The 16,271-nt window shown below is 61.2% G+C and overlaps 5 protein-coding genes across 5 annotated transcripts; 4 read left to right on the top strand and 1 right to left on the bottom strand.

Moving 5' to 3' along the window:
• Positions 1 to 265: 265 nt before the first annotated feature.
• Positions 266 to 3,080, bottom strand: MNEG_0927 (hypothetical protein; the record flags this gene model as incomplete). The annotated part of the gene is made up of 8 exons (XM_014050599.1): positions 266 to 415; positions 767 to 850; positions 1,134 to 1,211; positions 1,491 to 1,525; positions 1,835 to 1,911; positions 2,141 to 2,217; positions 2,656 to 2,706; positions 2,961 to 3,080. The coding sequence occupies 8 exons, from the start codon at positions 3,078 to 3,080 to the stop codon at positions 266 to 268; spliced, it is 672 nt and encodes a 223-aa protein (XP_013906053.1).
• Positions 3,081 to 3,493: 413 nt separating this feature from the next.
• Positions 3,494 to 6,013, top strand: MNEG_0926 (hypothetical protein; the record flags this gene model as incomplete). The annotated part of the gene is made up of 5 exons (XM_014050598.1): positions 3,494 to 3,504; positions 4,479 to 4,586; positions 5,061 to 5,239; positions 5,556 to 5,641; positions 5,951 to 6,013. The coding sequence occupies 5 exons, from the start codon at positions 3,494 to 3,496 to the stop codon at positions 6,011 to 6,013; spliced, it is 447 nt and encodes a 148-aa protein (XP_013906052.1).
• Positions 6,014 to 8,144: 2,131 nt separating this feature from the next.
• MNEG_0925 (hypothetical protein) lies at positions 8,145 to 10,357 on the top strand (the record flags this gene model as incomplete). The annotated part of the gene is made up of 5 exons (XM_014050597.1): positions 8,145 to 8,251; positions 8,627 to 8,889; positions 9,135 to 9,223; positions 9,552 to 9,839; positions 10,241 to 10,357. 5 exons carry the CDS (start codon positions 8,145 to 8,147, stop codon positions 10,355 to 10,357), a joined length of 864 nt encoding a protein of 287 aa, XP_013906051.1.
• A 1,141-nt stretch (positions 10,358 to 11,498) lies between these two features.
• On the top strand, positions 11,499 to 13,743 carry MNEG_0924 (agmatine deiminase; the record flags this gene model as incomplete). The annotated part of the gene is made up of 5 exons (XM_014050596.1): positions 11,499 to 11,813; positions 12,174 to 12,263; positions 12,443 to 12,486; positions 12,767 to 12,931; positions 13,617 to 13,743. The coding sequence occupies 5 exons, from the start codon at positions 11,499 to 11,501 to the stop codon at positions 13,741 to 13,743; spliced, it is 741 nt and encodes a 246-aa protein (XP_013906050.1).
• Positions 13,744 to 13,944: 201 nt separating this feature from the next.
• MNEG_0923 (agmatine deiminase) lies at positions 13,945 to 15,249 on the top strand (the record flags this gene model as incomplete). Its single annotated transcript, XM_014050595.1, has 3 exons — positions 13,945 to 14,073; positions 14,669 to 14,797; positions 15,004 to 15,249. The coding sequence occupies 3 exons, from the start codon at positions 13,945 to 13,947 to the stop codon at positions 15,247 to 15,249; spliced, it is 504 nt and encodes a 167-aa protein (XP_013906049.1).
• Between the last annotated feature and the right edge of the window lie 1,022 nt (positions 15,250 to 16,271).

Raw genomic sequence — 16,271 nt, 5'->3', positions numbered from 1 at the left:
GTGTGGGTAGGGGTGAGGGGTGGGGGTAAAGTTGAGGGGTGGGGGGCGTCAAATCCCCGGGCATATGTACACATACGTCCGGGTGAGTAGGAGGTTGGGGCCGCCGCGTGATTGGCATTGGGCACAAAATCATGATTGGGACCTGGGGACTTGAGCTGCATTTGATGCTTGACTTGATAGGCAGGCAACGTGGCCAGTCACAGAGCGCAAGGAGCCAGCGGAGGACGGGCAACGAGCAGGATTGGAGCCCCGCAAAGGGAAAGGGTCAAGCCCGCGCGGCAAGGGTGGGCCCTTCGCAGCGCCACGCACGCGCCTGCATGCGGGTCTTGACAGTGTCGAAGGGGTGCGACGCCGCAGAGGCAAACACGCCGCCCACGATGCCCGACACGATCATCGCGCTGCTGGTGGAGTACTCCTGGGGTGCGTTTCGAATGGATTTGAAAAGTGGCGGGAAGGTTTGGAAACGTTGGGGTGGAAGTGGGGTGTTTAGTAGCAAGTTCCCGCGCGCAGTAGCCCAGCCCCGCGTGCCGCCGCTCACTGCCGGGCCCGCGACCGCCAGGCGCGGCGCAGGCCGCGGCCCCGCCACCTGCGCCGCGGCTCGAGGCTTTTTGCCGCCGCCCCGCCGTGTCCTATGTGGTGCTGAGACAACCGGGCCCCAGGGACCCTCAGAAGACCAAGATGAGGAACCAAGCTCATGCAGACCCCTCATTCTTGGTCCAAAACCCATGCCGTGTGCGGCATGCGGGCGCCAGGCGCGGGCGCGCACCTTGGCGCGCAGTATGTCGTACAGCACAGGGCACAGCCCCAGGTAGCCGCCGGCATACAGCGTCTCGCGGCCGATGCAGGGAGCCTGGGGTTTGGATGGGCAGGGTTATGTTTTGCAAACTGGTTGGCGCCGGGGTTGGGTGTGTATGCATTCGTCTGGATTCGTGGGCAGGACGCGCTGTTGGCAGGTGCGTTGAAACGTGCGCTGAAAGGTCAAACACTGGACGCGATGCGTTTGGTGGTGGAAGGGACAACGGTGGTGCGCAGCACAGCTTCCAGCAGGGGCAGCGGTCTATCGCCGCTCTCCCTAAACATAAGACACCCAGACTGCGCCCAGATCACCACCAGATCGCAGTAAGATCACGCACCAGGCCGCGGTAAATTGAGTGGGCGGAGTAGGTGCTGAAGAACCGCCTGACCTCGGTGGCCAGGGGCGTCAGGTTTTTCTGGGGCGTTTTTTTTTTGGGGGGGGGGCGGCATGACATGATGATACAAGGGCATTGACGCACTGGCATCAGGGCAGGAAGGGTGCCGGGGGTGGGGGATGATCTTGCAACGGCCCCGAGCTTGGGTGGGGGGTAAAGGGCAAGGTTTGTGGGCGGTGTGGCAGAGGCAACAGGTGGGTGGGCGCGGCGTGCGGGCAGTGCAACAGGGTGCGGGCAGCGGCAGGCGCAGCGCGGTGACCGATCGCCGCCCAGGAAGCTTCCTGGCCGCCCCTGCCGCACCTGCTGCTGGATAATAATCAGCTCGGTGGGTGACCCTGGGAAGGCACATTGCGCAACAGACGGTTGTGTAAGCACGGCGCTAATCAATGTGGAGCGGCTAAACGAACCAACTTGGCTGGGTATTGAAGAGCAGGGCCAAGGCCGGGGCTGCAACCGTGTTTTGCCCGTCCTCCCTCCCCATGTGCCTGCCCCCCGCTGGCTACAAAAATGCTGTGCCTGCAAGACCCCCAATGAGAAGAGGCCACAGCGGCGATTGCCGTCACGCCGCTGTTGGGCTGCAGACACAGCAAGTAAGGCGGGGCAGCGCAGCGCGTCCCCTCGGCCCGCTGCAGCCGCGCGCCCACCGATCAGCGCGCTGACGCTGCCTGCGCCCGCCGCACTCGCGAAGCGCCCCACGCTGGTGATGTCATTTCCAGTATACCTGATGGGGTGCACATGGGGCATCAGGAGCCTTTAATGGGAGGCTTGGGTGAAAGCGCACAGCGCGGCCGCTGCTCTTGGAGTCAGGCCCTGCTGCTGCGCGACCCAGCGATGCGAATTGGCAGGGCAGACCCACATGCAGCCACGGCGGGCTCGGCGGCTCAAAATTAGAGCACCATCCAGCTGGCCGGGCGAGCGCTAGGGGTGCGGCTTTATCTTTTTCCGCTCACTGGACGATCGCATTCTCGAGGATGCGGCTGGTGCCAAACTGGCTGGCCGTGATGGGGGCCATGCTACAGCAGTTGATCTGTGAGGCAGGGCGGGTGGCGCCAGGAGGAATATGGGAGGGCGGCGCCCGCGCGGCGGGCGGACGGATGAGCGGGGGCGTGCCGTGATTTGGAGGCCTGGCTGGTCGGATGCGGACGAAACCGTGAGCTTAGGGGCCGCCAGACAGCTGCTCACATGCAGGACATCCACGCCTTCAAAACGAGCCCAAGGCGCGTCTAAACGCCACGCCTCTCGCGCGCGCGGCCCCGTGGATGCTTGGAAACAAAGTGGTATACAGCGCGCGCAAGGGGTGCCGCCGCTCCTGCCACCCTTCGGCCCCTCCCCCCAGCACCCGCAGAGCACGCACAGCCCTTATGCTCCAACATATCGCGCCGTCACGCATACAGGAACACCCCATAAAAGGCCGTTCCACGAGAGCCACGCTCGGCAGTGGGCACGCTCGCGCCGCCACCCTCACCACTAGGCCTCTGTACAGCGCCAGCGGCGTCCGCGGCAGCGGCCGCCCCTCCTGCGGCGCAGCGACGCAGTTGGACGCTCAGCATGTGCGCTTGAACACAAACACACGTATGCGTCCGGGGCCCGCTTTTGCGTCTGTGTGCGCCCGCATGCGGCGCCGCGGCTGCACACGGCTTGCGGAGCTGGCCGCCTCATGCGCATGCGGTAATCCTTTGCAGTATTCAAGTCCCCATGCAGCTGGAAGGCCGCGCATGCACGCTGAAATCAACAACATCCACAAGAACATCACCGACGACGACCTCGCACCTGCAGGGCGTTTTTGAAAGCCACGGTCGGCTGCATCACGCAGACCTCAAACATCCCCGCCGCTGCGCCGATGCCCGTGTGCTCCAGCGGCGTCACCAGGCTCTGCTGCTGCGGCGCCATGTTGTTGGCGTTGCCGCAGCCGCTGCCGCTGCCACTGCTGCTGACTGCGCTTGGTCGGGGTGCGACTCACTCGGCGAGTCCACGGCGGCACGCAGGCGCCCAACGCAGCGCCGCTCCACAGCAGGCGGCTGTTGTATATAGGTTCACGGTGTCCGGTACAAAGCACGGCGCCTGTGTAGGTGGCCTGCGAGTTGCAGCGTGCAGCTGGGCTCCAGCCCAGGGTGCTGCCGCCCCGCACTTGCTGCTCCTGCTGCCCGCCGCGTGCAGCTGGCTGGGCTCAACCCTGCTTGTGGTGCAGGTTAAAATGAAATCTAATATGCCAAATATCGACCAAGTTGAGCTAGTGGACTGATGGTTGCTTGGTAGGGAGGGTGGAGGCAGCCGTCGCGCTGGTGCAATAGGTCGGGAGTAGAATGAGCGGTCGGTAAGATGAGAGTATATTTCAAGCGGACGTACGCCTCCTTGAACATGCTGCAATCAAACCAAGGATACAGGGAGGCACAGCATTTACAGTCCGAGCGTGAAGCAGCACCCATACAAGCCTCTTTTTGTCTCAAAGTGAGATTACGCAGCTTTGAAACTACTGCTGAGAGCAGCGTAGGAATCTCTGTAGATCGGGAACTGCAAAGATGGCTTCCCTCCTGAGCGCGGGACAGCGGGTGGCAGTGCGGTCAGGCGCACGAAGGTCTCAAAGGTAAGTTTACGGGCTGCAACTTTCCTCAGCGGCACAACCGTCAGGGCAGGGTGCCACGGCGGCACCGAGCGTGGATGCTGCTGGTGTGTGCATGCGCACGACTGTACTTCCTTCCGCACATTAATCGGAGGACCCCTCGCACACCTGCGGTGCGCCACATGCTTGTTCATCGCCACCACAGCGCGGCCAGGGCTCCCTTTTCGACGCGGCAGGCAGCGGCAGCAGGGGTCCAGCAGCGCAGCGTCAGCGGCAGCAGCGTGGCGCAGCGGCTGCGGGCGTCTCGGGCTGGCGTGAGGGCAGGGTGAGCGCCTCCTGTGCAAGCGCAGGCGCAGGCACCGCTCCAGCACCACCGCTGAGCTGTGGCAGCTGTCACGGGGTCCCTGGTGTGCAGGCGCAGTGGCCGTCGGAGCACGAAAATATCCAGTCAGTTGCTGGCATTGACACAAAAAGGGTTGCTGGCGAGTGGAAAGGGGCCGCTGCGGCCGCTGCGGCCGCTGCGGTCTGTGGCCCAGCAGATGGGGCGCATAGTACGAGCACCGATCTTGCCTCACACAAGCAGGCACTCCCTCAGATCTGTCCCTGATGTATGCCGCCATAGAAGATACTCCGAATCCTGCCACCTCCAAGTGATCGGGCAGCGGAGCGGCGGTCCGCGTGTTGCACCTCAACACCTCACAACACCACCCACACACCAACTCAACCAGGGCTGCTGATGAGACCAGGGACGTGTCAACCTCGGCCTTCGATTTCGACGAGCCCGAGACAGCCAAGGAGGCCATTGATCTGGGCCTCGTGCTCTGCAAGCAGGACAAGTGAGCGGTTGCGCCCCGGGGCCCCGCTGATCGCTCGCCCTCGTCGCAACAGCAGCACGTCGTCTGTGCGTGTAGCCGCCCAAGCGGCAGCCGCGCTGGGCGTGCGACCTTTGCTGGACGGCACACAGCCACGCGCAGGTAGCAGGCTCCTGCGCCTCGCGATGCGCGCCCCTGGGGCTCTCCTGCGCGCGCGCACACACACACACACACACGCACTTACACACACATATGCACACACGCACACGCACTTACACACACACACACATGCACAAACGCACACACATGCACACGCACACACACACACACACACACACACACACACACACGCACGGACGCACTCACACACACACACACACACAAGTTCTCTCTCCCTCTCTCACACACGCACACGCTCATACACGCACAATACACGTGCACCATGGGTCCCAATGATCAAGCCTGCGCCCCATAACCACGCTGATCCGCTTCCGTCAGGTGGGCCCAGGCGCTGCCCGTGTTCCAGAAGGCGCTGACGCTGCCTGGCACTGGCGTGAAGCGCTTCAGGGACAAGCCGCGCCTCGTCAGCGACGGCGAGAAGATGGCGGCGCTGTTCAACATCGCGTGCTGCCACTCGCGGCTGGGGGAGGCGCGGGAGGGGCTGCTGGCGCTGTCAGGTGCGCCGGGGGCCGTGCTTCTGCCTGCGTGGCGGCCAGAGGCGCTGCTGTACATTGTGGGCTGCGGTAGAGCTGATGCGTTATGCTGTGGCGTTTGCCTCGCGAGCGGCGCCTGGCTCTGAGGCTTGGCTGCCGCTGGCCAGGGCCGGCCGCACGGAACGCGCTGCAAGCCTGTGTCTGCGCTCCTGGCGGCTCCGCCTGAGGCGGCCCCACGTCCATCCACATTCGCCGCATACCCCGTTCAGCACGACCTGGGCCCAAACGTTCCATACCACCCCCTGCTTTTCAAAAATTTTTCCCTCCCCCCCACACATAGCGTCCATGGAGGCGGGCTACGCGGACTTTGACCAGATCTTGACCGACCCCGACCTGGAGCTGATTAGGCAGGACCCCCGGTTCTCGGTGAGAAGTTCGCAGACCTCTATTGGGATCCGCCTGGGTGTGGGGCTGAGTGTTGCGCAAACGCTGTGCTGTTAGCCTCGGCGCTGCGCTGGGTTTTTCTGGGGCAGGCGCGCGGCCCATTCTAGCCTTGCCATATGCCTGTGCCTTGCCTGCCGGGGCCCTTGCTTTGTGCTGTCCTGCGCCGGGTTGTGGGGCTCCAGCTCACCCTCCCCTACCCTGCGCTGGCCCGCTTGTGCTCGCCCTCGCGCCCTCCCCTCTCCACTTTATGCCGAATTTCTGCGCCATGCACTGTACACTATCAACCCCCAGGCCCTGGTGCAGCGATTCCAGCCGAAGGCTGGCAACTTCTTCGGCATCAAGATGCCGTGGTAACTGCCTGCCGACCCCTGCTCGCTTCGCATGCACCCGCCTGCCCTCGCGCTCTGCATGGCGCTGCAAGGCTGGTGGGGGCCGAGCCCTGCGTTTTTGAGAGCTGCGGTCGAATTTTTTGGTCGTGGCTGCTGCTTGGATGTGGTCGTTGGGTTGAGCAGGCTGATTTTGCAGCCGAGTTTCACAATTGTGAAGGGCCCGAGCCCATGGTAACAAAAACACAGTCCTGATTGAGGTGCAAGCACGATGGCAGAGTGCAGGGCAACTCGAGACCAAGCCGCAGCTGCTGTTACAATGATGGCAGCGCTAGTTGAGGGGCAAGGGAAGTCGCGGTTGCAGCCCGCTGCTTGCTCTGAAGCGCGTCGCAACATCCTTTGCAGTGAAATTGCCAAAAGGCGGTGTCGGGATGTGGATATGATATGATAAGGTGACTTGGTGCACACGCGTTCAGCTCCATAAGAACATAAAGCGCAACCAAATCACAATTACAGCCTATCCAAATCAGAACCACCAGACGCCAGCAGCAGCATTGCGGTGTTGTTGTTGTCATACATGCCGAGTGGGGGTTGCCGCAGCACGCGAGTAGGATGTCACGTGCTCGTCACCGCTCCTGCTGCCAGCACGCACAGCACTGTATTTATCGCACATCGTTGCTGTGTTTCTTGGCAGCCGAATGTATGCCTGCAAACAAATGCCTCAAGTGAGCCGGTCTACACACGCTCACAAGCAACATAGCCCCCAGCAAGCCCTTCAGTCACGGATATGCTGATACATGTCGTACACATGCTAATGTAAGGTGTCCCTTATCATGTGGTACAAATGGTTGGCAGGGCCAACCCCTGGCATTTGGCAGGCCCGACCGCTGGCCACACAAGTTTGCGGAAATGAGCACTGGTCTTGAGGCCGGTGTGATTCTGGCACCTAGCCAGACCTGTGTGGACCCGTGCCATGCACACAAGATTACGTTGATGACTTTGGTGCAGACGCATCGAAAAGCCCCCAAGGGTGCCACGCAGCTCAGCAGCCTCCCCTGCCCCCCCTCCAACGTACTGGAGTACTGAGGCGCAGCCGTCTCCGGGCAGGGACACGCAGTCCTTTCACCTGCAAGTGTGAGCGAGTGATGGATGAATGTCCCCCGTTTGCTTGATTATAATTGCATGAAAAGGCATGAAAGCAAGTGATTTGTGGACTGTGTCACTGAGTCACAGGTTGTCTGGCCCTGGTGCCGCGCTGCGAGGTCAGGTGCCTTTTCAAACATGACCCATTGCTTATGCGTGATCAAATATTTTTCAACGTACAACGTCGCACGACGCGTGGTCGGGATGGGTGGCCGAGAGTCACCGGCCACCTCGGCTCAACCTTTCGCGCCATTTGTCCGGGACATTCTTTAGCGACTGCTTGCGAAGAGCTTATTGTAAATCCATCAATTAATCGACCTCATCACCGTAGTCAACATCACATTGCGCAAGCCCGTCGTCTCTGTCACCCTCTGCTGGTGTAGATCAGCTGCAGCCCCCAGGTGTGCTGCCACCAAACTCATCTACGCCACAAGCTCACGACTGCAGCAGCATACCAGCGCAGAGCTGAATGTACAGCTGTAAATTTGAACCGTGTGGGCAGCGCGTCATCGTCCAGTGCCCCTTGCGCAAGCTGGTATGCACCGAAGGACCTGATTACGCTGCCAACCCATCCGGCCACGCGTGCGCACAGGAGCACCCGGCTACCCTCTTCCACGATGAAGCCCTCCCGCGCCGTGGCAACCGTTGCTGCCCTCCTGCTGACGATCGCCGCCGCGGCGCCGGCGCTGGCGCAAACCACAGGCGACTGTGTTGTGGGTGGGCACCCTGCTGAGGTTGTTTACTGCCTGGTGCTGTGCAAGCGTACAAAAACATGTATGGGTGCCAAGAAAACATATGTCTGGGTGCTGCCAGCGGCATCAGCGCGGCGCTCAACATCAATTGCGGCTTTTGTGGTGACACATGCGATGGTGTTGGGGTCGCGGCCTCAGCCCAGCCCAGGTCACAACGACGCTGCCAGGGCAGCAACCAACCTGTGCCGCATGAATCGGGTTCCCCTCATGCCTGCCGGCGAAATCAGTTACACGTTACACTTTACACAACTCTTTGCAGTAGGAATGAGAGCTCAGAACTATCCCTTCGTTGCCACGCCCTCACAAAACAATCAACGCCCTGCAGAGCTGCCCCTCACAGCCGGCGCGCGTGTGGGTCTCGACGCAAGCAGGTGAGTGTGCGTGTGCGCGGGGATGGAGCCACTGAGGGCCGCGCGCGGCAGGGAACTTCTGCCAGGGGCACTGGGCAATGTCTAGCATGTATCTGCAGGTCACGCACCCGTCGGCGTGACCCCAACGCCCAGCGTGAAGGGATGGGCCAAATGGCCCTATCCTTGCAATCAGCACAGACGCAGGCGCGATGCTTGGCAAACGTCCAAAAGCGATGGGGTGCCTCGGCTCCGCATGTTGGCAACTCTCCTGCCAACACCCTCTCATTGCGTACGCGTGTGGTGTTTGAGATGCGCACCGGACTCGTGCACTGCCGCCTTGCATCGCACATTACAACTGGTTAACCAACGTTGCCGCCGCACATAACCCTCTCGCAGGTTTTTGCACGTCGCCCGGTACACCAACGCCGCCGGCAAGAACAAGACCCTGAATATTCCTGCCACCCTGCGGTCGGCAGACGACACGCAGCGCGGCGCGGTCTCTGGCAAGATCCTGATTGTCTTCCCCAAGGGCACCAACTGCTCTTTCAGCAACAGCGCGCTCGATAAGAAGGACCCCGGCTACTCAGCCCTGAAGACTGCCGTCGCGGGGATCACTGTGGTCGGCATCCCCACCAGCGGCAGCACCCGTGGCTTTGGCGGTGAGCGGCGCCTGCGGCATCGAAATCAGGCCGGCTGGGCGTACCCGAACAGACCTGCTGGCCAGCCAAGACAGACGTGAAACCGCGTGGCCTGCATGTGGACGGCGGCCAGCTGAGCACACTGCAGCCGGTGCTGGGTGTCCATGCTTGCCCACGCCGCGATCTGTTGGGCCCTTGTGATCGCCTTGCTTGCTGATGGCCCGCGGCTCTCTCGCGGCACTCTGCCTGCCCTGTGGCTCACGCAGTGTCGATCGCCGCCTTCTCGGGCAGCGTCGCCGCCCCCAAGCCCGCCAACGTCACCGCCGCCTTCAGCGTCGGCCAGGCTGTCCTTGATGTGAGGTTCGGGAGGCGGTAGGGGTGGGGCCCTTGGTCGCCTTAGTCGTTCAGTCGCACGCATTCATTCGCAACCCGACATGCATCGAAGCGCTTTCCAGCCACTTGCCGCAGCCGCGCAGGGTGATGAGTCATGCAGGCGGGCACGCACAGAGCATGAACGAGCTTCACGAACTGCTGTATGCCGAAGCTCCCAAGCCACAAAGGGGGGGGGGGGGGGGGTTAGACCCCGCCTTCCGTCGCAATGGTTTGCACCCCCTCACGGATACCCCCGCCCCGCCCCGCCCCATGCCCGCGCCCCGTGTGCACTCGCCGCCAAACGCCGACAGGTGGCCGCTTCAAACATCAGGCTCGCGCCGGGTGGCTCCAGGGCTTTCAGGCCCAGGTACAAATTCGCCTCTGGCTCTGTGGACTTCAACCCTTGCAGGTGGAACAGGCTTGTGGCTGGCCAGGACTTGTCAGGCACTTTCGGGATCCCTGTGACCACCCTTGCCGCCCTGCCGGCGATTCGCTCGGTGTCGCCCTGCAACCTGGCCCTGAAAAATATCAACAACGTCCCCACCTTCACGCTGCTGTGCCAGAAGTGGAGGATCCAGGCAAGTGGGGCCAGTGTCTGGGTTGGGGGTTGGAGCACGCGGTGCCTCTGATCGTTGCAGCCAGTAGGTGATGTCTCCACCACTCTTGAGTTGATGCGGGATGTGCAACATTGGCAATTGTTGGATAAGGTAGTCCAGGCGACACCGCTGTCACGGCATGCACACACACATACAAGCACGCGTAGACACACGCACACGCACACGCACACGCACACGCACACGCACACGCACACGCACACGCACACGCACACGCACACGCACACGCACACGCACACGCACACGCACACGCACACGCACACGCACACGCACACGCACACACAACATACATGTGCACAGCACGCAGGCTTGCACGTGCACACCCTCTGCCTTGTTCTCCCTTGCCTCCTGACTGGACACCTCCATGCGCTTTGGCATGCCCGCAGCTCGCGAATTACGTCGGCACGGACCTGACGGCCGGGATCGCCTTCAGTCAGTCTCCTGACAGGACGGCCATCTCAATCAAGGGCTCCATCCCCCTGACTTCTGCCAAGAAGTTCTGAGCAGCTGCCGGGCAGCCTGGCGGCCTCGCACCGTCATGAGTGCGACTCTGCAAGCCGCATGCGCCGAGCACGGCCGCATCATCTGCGCCGCCCCACTCCTGCTGATCTCTTGTTGGCCGCTGTCTGGACGGTCGGGCCCGCCCCGCCCCGGGTGTTGGTCTGCATTCCGCACCCCTTGCTCGAAACCGGCACTGTGATGTTTTGTTCCCGTGCCTGACGCCGGGAAGGCTTACCTGGCTATCCAATCACTTCTGCTTCTTTGTTTTGGTTGTTACACAGCTCCCACAATTTCTGGCAGCAAGCAATGTCACCAGACAGCAACAGGCCACGACAACAGCTAGCGCTAGCGCCACTGACAGCATTTGTATGATGCAGGTGGTGCTTTTGAGCATGTGGCGTTGTATGTGGCAGTCAGTGGCCACACAGCCGCCGATAATGCCCCCACCCCCGACTGCGTGGCGGGCGGTGCAGCAAGGCACAACATGCACAAGACGTGGGGCCCACAAGGGGACCGGAACAAGTGGTGCGCAAAGCATAAGGGTCACTTCACGCTCCAACAGCCACCTTGACAAGCGCGGAAGTGTGAAGCAGTGGGGTGCGTATGGAAGGGCGGCCGCACCCGTGTAGGAACGAATAAGCGCGGCCAGGCGCAACCGTCCCACGGCCACGGCGGGTCCCCAGGGGCGCAGGCGGCGGCAGCCGGGAGCGACAGGGCGATGGCGAGGGCATGAAGCGATGAAGAAGGCCCGATATAGCCATGTCTGCCTTGCGTGCCTGCTCGGCTGCTGGAGGCGAAGCAACCACAACCACCCCACACAAAGCGGTTGCACCAGGATAAACGCACTTATGATAGCAGGCAAAGGGCCGCCAGCAGTTCTTGCTTTGCGTTGCTTTGCTCTGTTACGACACCAGTGACCTCACCAGGGTCACCAGAGCCACATTGTCTATATGGTAGCAAAGAAGCCCCAGCTCTCACGTGTTGAGTGCTTCACGCTGATTACGAGCATTGCTACCGGCGCTTATCACATCACAAAACGCCCTGGCACTCCGCGTGTAAAGCCCTCAGCAGCAGATCACACCAGTCGTCGACCAACCGCACTGATATCTGGACAGCCCCGCAACTTCAATCGCCGAGACAGCCATGCAGCCGGCTCAGCAGGCCCTAGTGGGCCAGATCCGGCTGCTCGGCCGCGGAGGCGCGCGTGCGTTTGGGTCCGCCGCCGCAGCGTCCGCATCCATCACGCTGCCAAACGGCAAATCGCTCGAACTGGCCGACGGGGACATCAAGCTGACCATGCCGGCCGAGTGGGCGCCGCACGTGGGCACTTGGATGGCGTGGCCCAAAAGATATGACGTGTGGCGCAGTGGCGCGGGGCCGGCGCGCGCGGCGTTCACAGAGGTCATCAAAGCGATCTCACAATTTGAACCGGTGACCGTGATCGCGGCCCCCGAGCTGGTGAGGGGAGAAAGGGCTGCATGCCTTTGCAGCTGCGGTCTGATCGCGCCCTGTCTGCATGAGGGGGGTGAGGGTTTGACTGCGGCCCGATTTCGGCTGCCGCTGCGGCGGCGCACCGCAGCAGAGCCTGCTTTGGTAACGGCTGCTTCAATTATCAGGCGATTGCTAATCTGGTGGAGGCGATCCATGCCATCCTGCATTGAGCGGGTCGATGCGGGGCGCGGGGCACTGTCAGCGCGCCCACAGGCACAGCGACTACAGCGTCGTGCGGCCATCCTCTGCCGCGCAGCAGCGGCCCCACGACCCCTCCCCTCTTCCTGTCCCCTCCCCGCCACCTGTGACGCGCCCCGCCGCCCGAAGTGGTCGGACGCGCGCGCTGCGCTGCCAGATCATGTGAGGGTGATCGAGATGACTCACGATGACTCGTGGCTGCGGGACAGTGGCCCCACGGTGAGAAGGGGGCCTCGGGAACAACAGAGCCTTCCCCATGACTTTGGGCTGCTCTCACTCCCAGGCGATCTTTCACACGCTTCGTATGGGAGGGTGTGGCCGAGACGGGCACGGTAAAGGACAGATTTATTGCACATACTCAGCTTTCTAAATGACACATGCTGACTCATCGCACCTAGGTGGTCCTCGGGGAGATCAGCAGCTGCCCAAGGCCGCCCATAAGGTGGGAAGCGGCGCCCCTCTACGCACGTCTGGGACGCCTGCCCCGCCAGACGCTGCCCCTGCAGCTTGCCTGCCTCGCGTCTTGAGCCTCTTAAACGCCCTCAGCTGAGTGATACCCCGGCTGTCACACCTTGAAAACAAAGGCTGCCTGCCCTGACCTGCTCTGTCGCGTGCGTAACCACCAATGTGCCAACACACGTGTGCGGACCAACACTCCTTCGCCTCCCTGCACCCTGATCAAGCACTCCGCAGCCCACTGCACCGACCCCCCGCACCAACAGGACCGCCGTGGGCGTTGATTGGAAGTTCAACGGGTGGGGGGACCTGTACGGAAGCTACGAGCTGGACAAGAAGGTGGCCCAGAAGCTGTGCGCCGCCGAGAAGCTGCCATACGTCACAGTGGACATGGTGCTGGAGGGGGGCAGCATCCACGTTGACGGGGAGGGGTGAGCAGTGATCAGGCTTTGGGGTATTCCATGGTTTCTGACGATTGGTTGATAGGCAATCGCGAGTTTTCGTTCCCGCGGGCATCACCGGGTCGGTCGCTATGGAAGGAAGGAAGGCTGTTGCCCTGTCAAGGCGGGGGGCCCCCGGCTGTTGTGTCTGTGAGGCCTGGCAGCGCAACAAGGCCATTGGGGGTTTAAAACTCTGGGTATTCCCATTCAACGTTTGACCTGGCGTGGGGAGTTCCAGGACTTTGGTACCTCGTCGTGTTTTTGTGTGTGTACGCCGGCTGAGGCAAGATCCTGGGGGCAGCAGCAGCGCACATGCTGCTGGGGAGCAGGTCGGATGCGGGGACAAGCCTTGTGCCTCAAAGTCACTGTCTCAATAGAGCAATGCCGCATGGACGTGGTTGTGTTGTGTGCCTGGGGGCAGGCGGGGCGATTGGTGGGCAAGGCAGCGGGCACAGGGTGATGCTGGTCACCCGCTGGTTGGGGTGCCCGGAGAGTCTCTGGGTGATATTCAGCCCATCATGTATGCCCCCCCTGCAGATTTGTATGCCCCCCCTGCAGATTGGTTGTTGTTTTCGTTGACCCCGCAACTCACCGCCATGACTCAACCCCGTGGTTTACCCCGATGCTGTGACTTTTTACATTCCATGACTCCTCCCCGTGCCGTCTCAAATCCCAGGACCATGCTGACGACCGAGGAGTGTCTGCTGAACCCCAACCGAAACCCGTCGATGACTAAAGACGAGATCGAGGCGGAGCTGAAGCGGTACACCGGCGTCTCAAAAGTGATCTGGCTGCCGAAGTGAGCGCAGGGGCAAGCGGTGCGGCCTCAATCTTGCATTCACAATTAGTCTGCATGAACGAATTTGCAGCGACCAGCAAACGGTTGCATGCAGCACCACGCCTGGAGAGCGTCGGAGCTGGGCATATGAATTGTGAACCCCAATTTATAATCCAGAGCTGCATCGTCACGAGCGATGCAATGAAAGCCGACAGGCGCAGTGTTTATGCGCAAATGCAACTCTAGGGGCCTGGCGTTTGATCACGACACCAACGGCCACATCGACAACTTTGCCTGCTTCGCGCGGCCTGGCGTGGTGCTGCTCGCGTGGAGCGACGATGAGAGCGACCCGCAGGTGAGGGTTGTTGTTGAAACGGGGCTTCAACACCTGGATTTTGCCAGGGATTCGGGCTGTGAATTGGATTACATGTTTCTTTGTGACAGGGGACGCGCTGATTAGCAGAAGACTGAGCAAGGTGTGTTTTTTGAATTGCTTGGTTGGGCTTGAGCTGGGGCGATGCTTTTCGGCCTGGGTTGGCCCTGTGTACTGCCCATAAGTTGTTATGGTACTTCTCAGCTGTTTGGGGTGACGTGGATTTTAATACCTGGTAGATTCAAGAAGGATACACCACTTTTGAAGCCTGATGGGATTTGAAAGGCAGTTGATTGGTCTGTCGGCGGTCAATGACGGGGGTTCACTTTGAGTGTGAAATGGGGCTGCAGGTGGCGGGCTTGCAATGCTGAGGGGCTTGGGCCAGCTTGTGCCAAGAGGGCATTGGCTGGCGGGTCGGCGGCTGAGAGGTCTGTTTTCCAATGGTTGGTTACAAGGCCCCATCAGCATGCTTGCCCTTTTGCACATGTCATCGCGCGCCCGCAACCCCCCCCTGCCCCCCCCACACACACATCCATCACACATATACATTACACACCTGCGCACACCCCTTTTACAGTACGCCATCAGCCGCGAGGCCCAAGACATTCTGTCCAAGGAAGTGGACGCCAAGGGCAGGCCCCTCCAGATCATCAAGCTGCCCTGCCCACCCCCACTGCATCGGACGCAGGAAGAGTGGGACACCTTGGTGGGTTGAGATTGGCATGTATCACCCCTGCCGCTGCCATGTGTGGGGAGGGCCGTCTACTGGGAGCGTGAATTGCGGGGAATGTATTTATGAAACGACAACCCCTGGACAATTGATGCCTTGCATGCCGCCGTGCGTCACGCGCCCTCGCATGCTTATCTTGCCAGCGCACCCATGCCTGGCGCTCAACCCCCTCGGGCCATCAGGACGATTCCGGAAAGCAGCATCGGCAGGCCGGGGAGCGCCTGGCCGCGAGCTACGCCAACTTTTACATCTGCAACGGCGGGATCATCATGCCGGCCTTCGGCCTGCCCGATGCTGACTCAGCGGCCCAGCAGGTGCTCGAGGCGGCGTTCCCAGACAGGAAGGTGGTGGCCGTGCAGACGCGGGAGATTGTGCTCGGGGGAGGAAACGTGCACTGCATAACGCAGCAGCAACCGCTGCTGCCATGAGGACGTGCAGTTGCATACGAGTGGCTGTGCGGCGCCGGGTGTGTGGGGCGTGTCTGGTTTGCACAACACAGGGTCCGCACTTCCCCCATGCACCTACAGCTTTTCAGGGGAGTGGGGAGCTGGCCAGGCAATTGGTTTGGACACTTGCGCCTGAGCCGTCACAGCAATAGGGCTGCCGCGCCTGTGACCTGGTCATCGCTTCACTCCTGTCTGTCCAGCTGCCATTCAATATTGCCTGTTGACCGACAGATTGCCATCTGCCTGTCCTGCGACAAACATTGTTCGAGCCAAATGGTGTTTGCCTGCATTTGGACACACTGTATCTTGCCCACTGCGCTGCTGCAACATCTGCCAATTTTATTATATTGTGCCATTGTCCTTGTGTGACAAATCATGTAACATTGACAAGCAGTTTCGGCGGATAAGCAGAAATGTGGTGCGACCTATGCAAGTCTTGAGGTTGATTTATTGCTAGTGGTGCAGCACACACATCATTAATAATGCTTGCACAATGTGCAGCGGCCTAACAAAGGGCTCAGGCAATGGGTGTAGGTACAGCCAGAGGCCCGCAGTTGCAGCAATGCGCGCACGCGTGGGTGCATGCAGGGCCCTTGTGGGCGAACAAATGGCTGGTTGGCAAACTCAAGCACCACCGCAAAGGTGTCGGGTGCTGGAAGCAACAGCTTGGGCGGAACATGTGATAAACTGGGGCATCCCATGCAAAGCGGCGCCGCGGACCGGATTACGACCGTTCACTGCAAGGCTGGGGCATTCGAAGCAGCAAGTATGATATGCGTGCAGCGTGCAGGGCTGCTATTTGATTTTTTGGGAGGGGAGGCGCACACGCGCCGGTATACCATGCAGGCAGAGAACACAGGCATCTTGCATTGGTTGAAACTAAAGGGCTACTGCATTGCATGACACTTGGGCATTGCACAAATACAGGGCTCTGTGGAGGGGGCAATGGGCAGGAGGTGCTCCTCGGCCATTGAAAGACTCCCATGCGGGGAGAGTCAGAGAGC

This window comes from Monoraphidium neglectum, assembly GCF_000611645.1.
Source record: "Monoraphidium neglectum strain SAG 48.87 unplaced genomic scaffold scaffold00084, whole genome shotgun sequence".
Classification (NCBI taxonomy): Eukaryota; Viridiplantae; Chlorophyta; class Chlorophyceae; order Sphaeropleales; family Selenastraceae; genus Monoraphidium; species Monoraphidium neglectum.
Note: the sequence above shows the minus strand (reverse complement) of the source record. Positions and strands in the feature narration are given on the sequence as shown.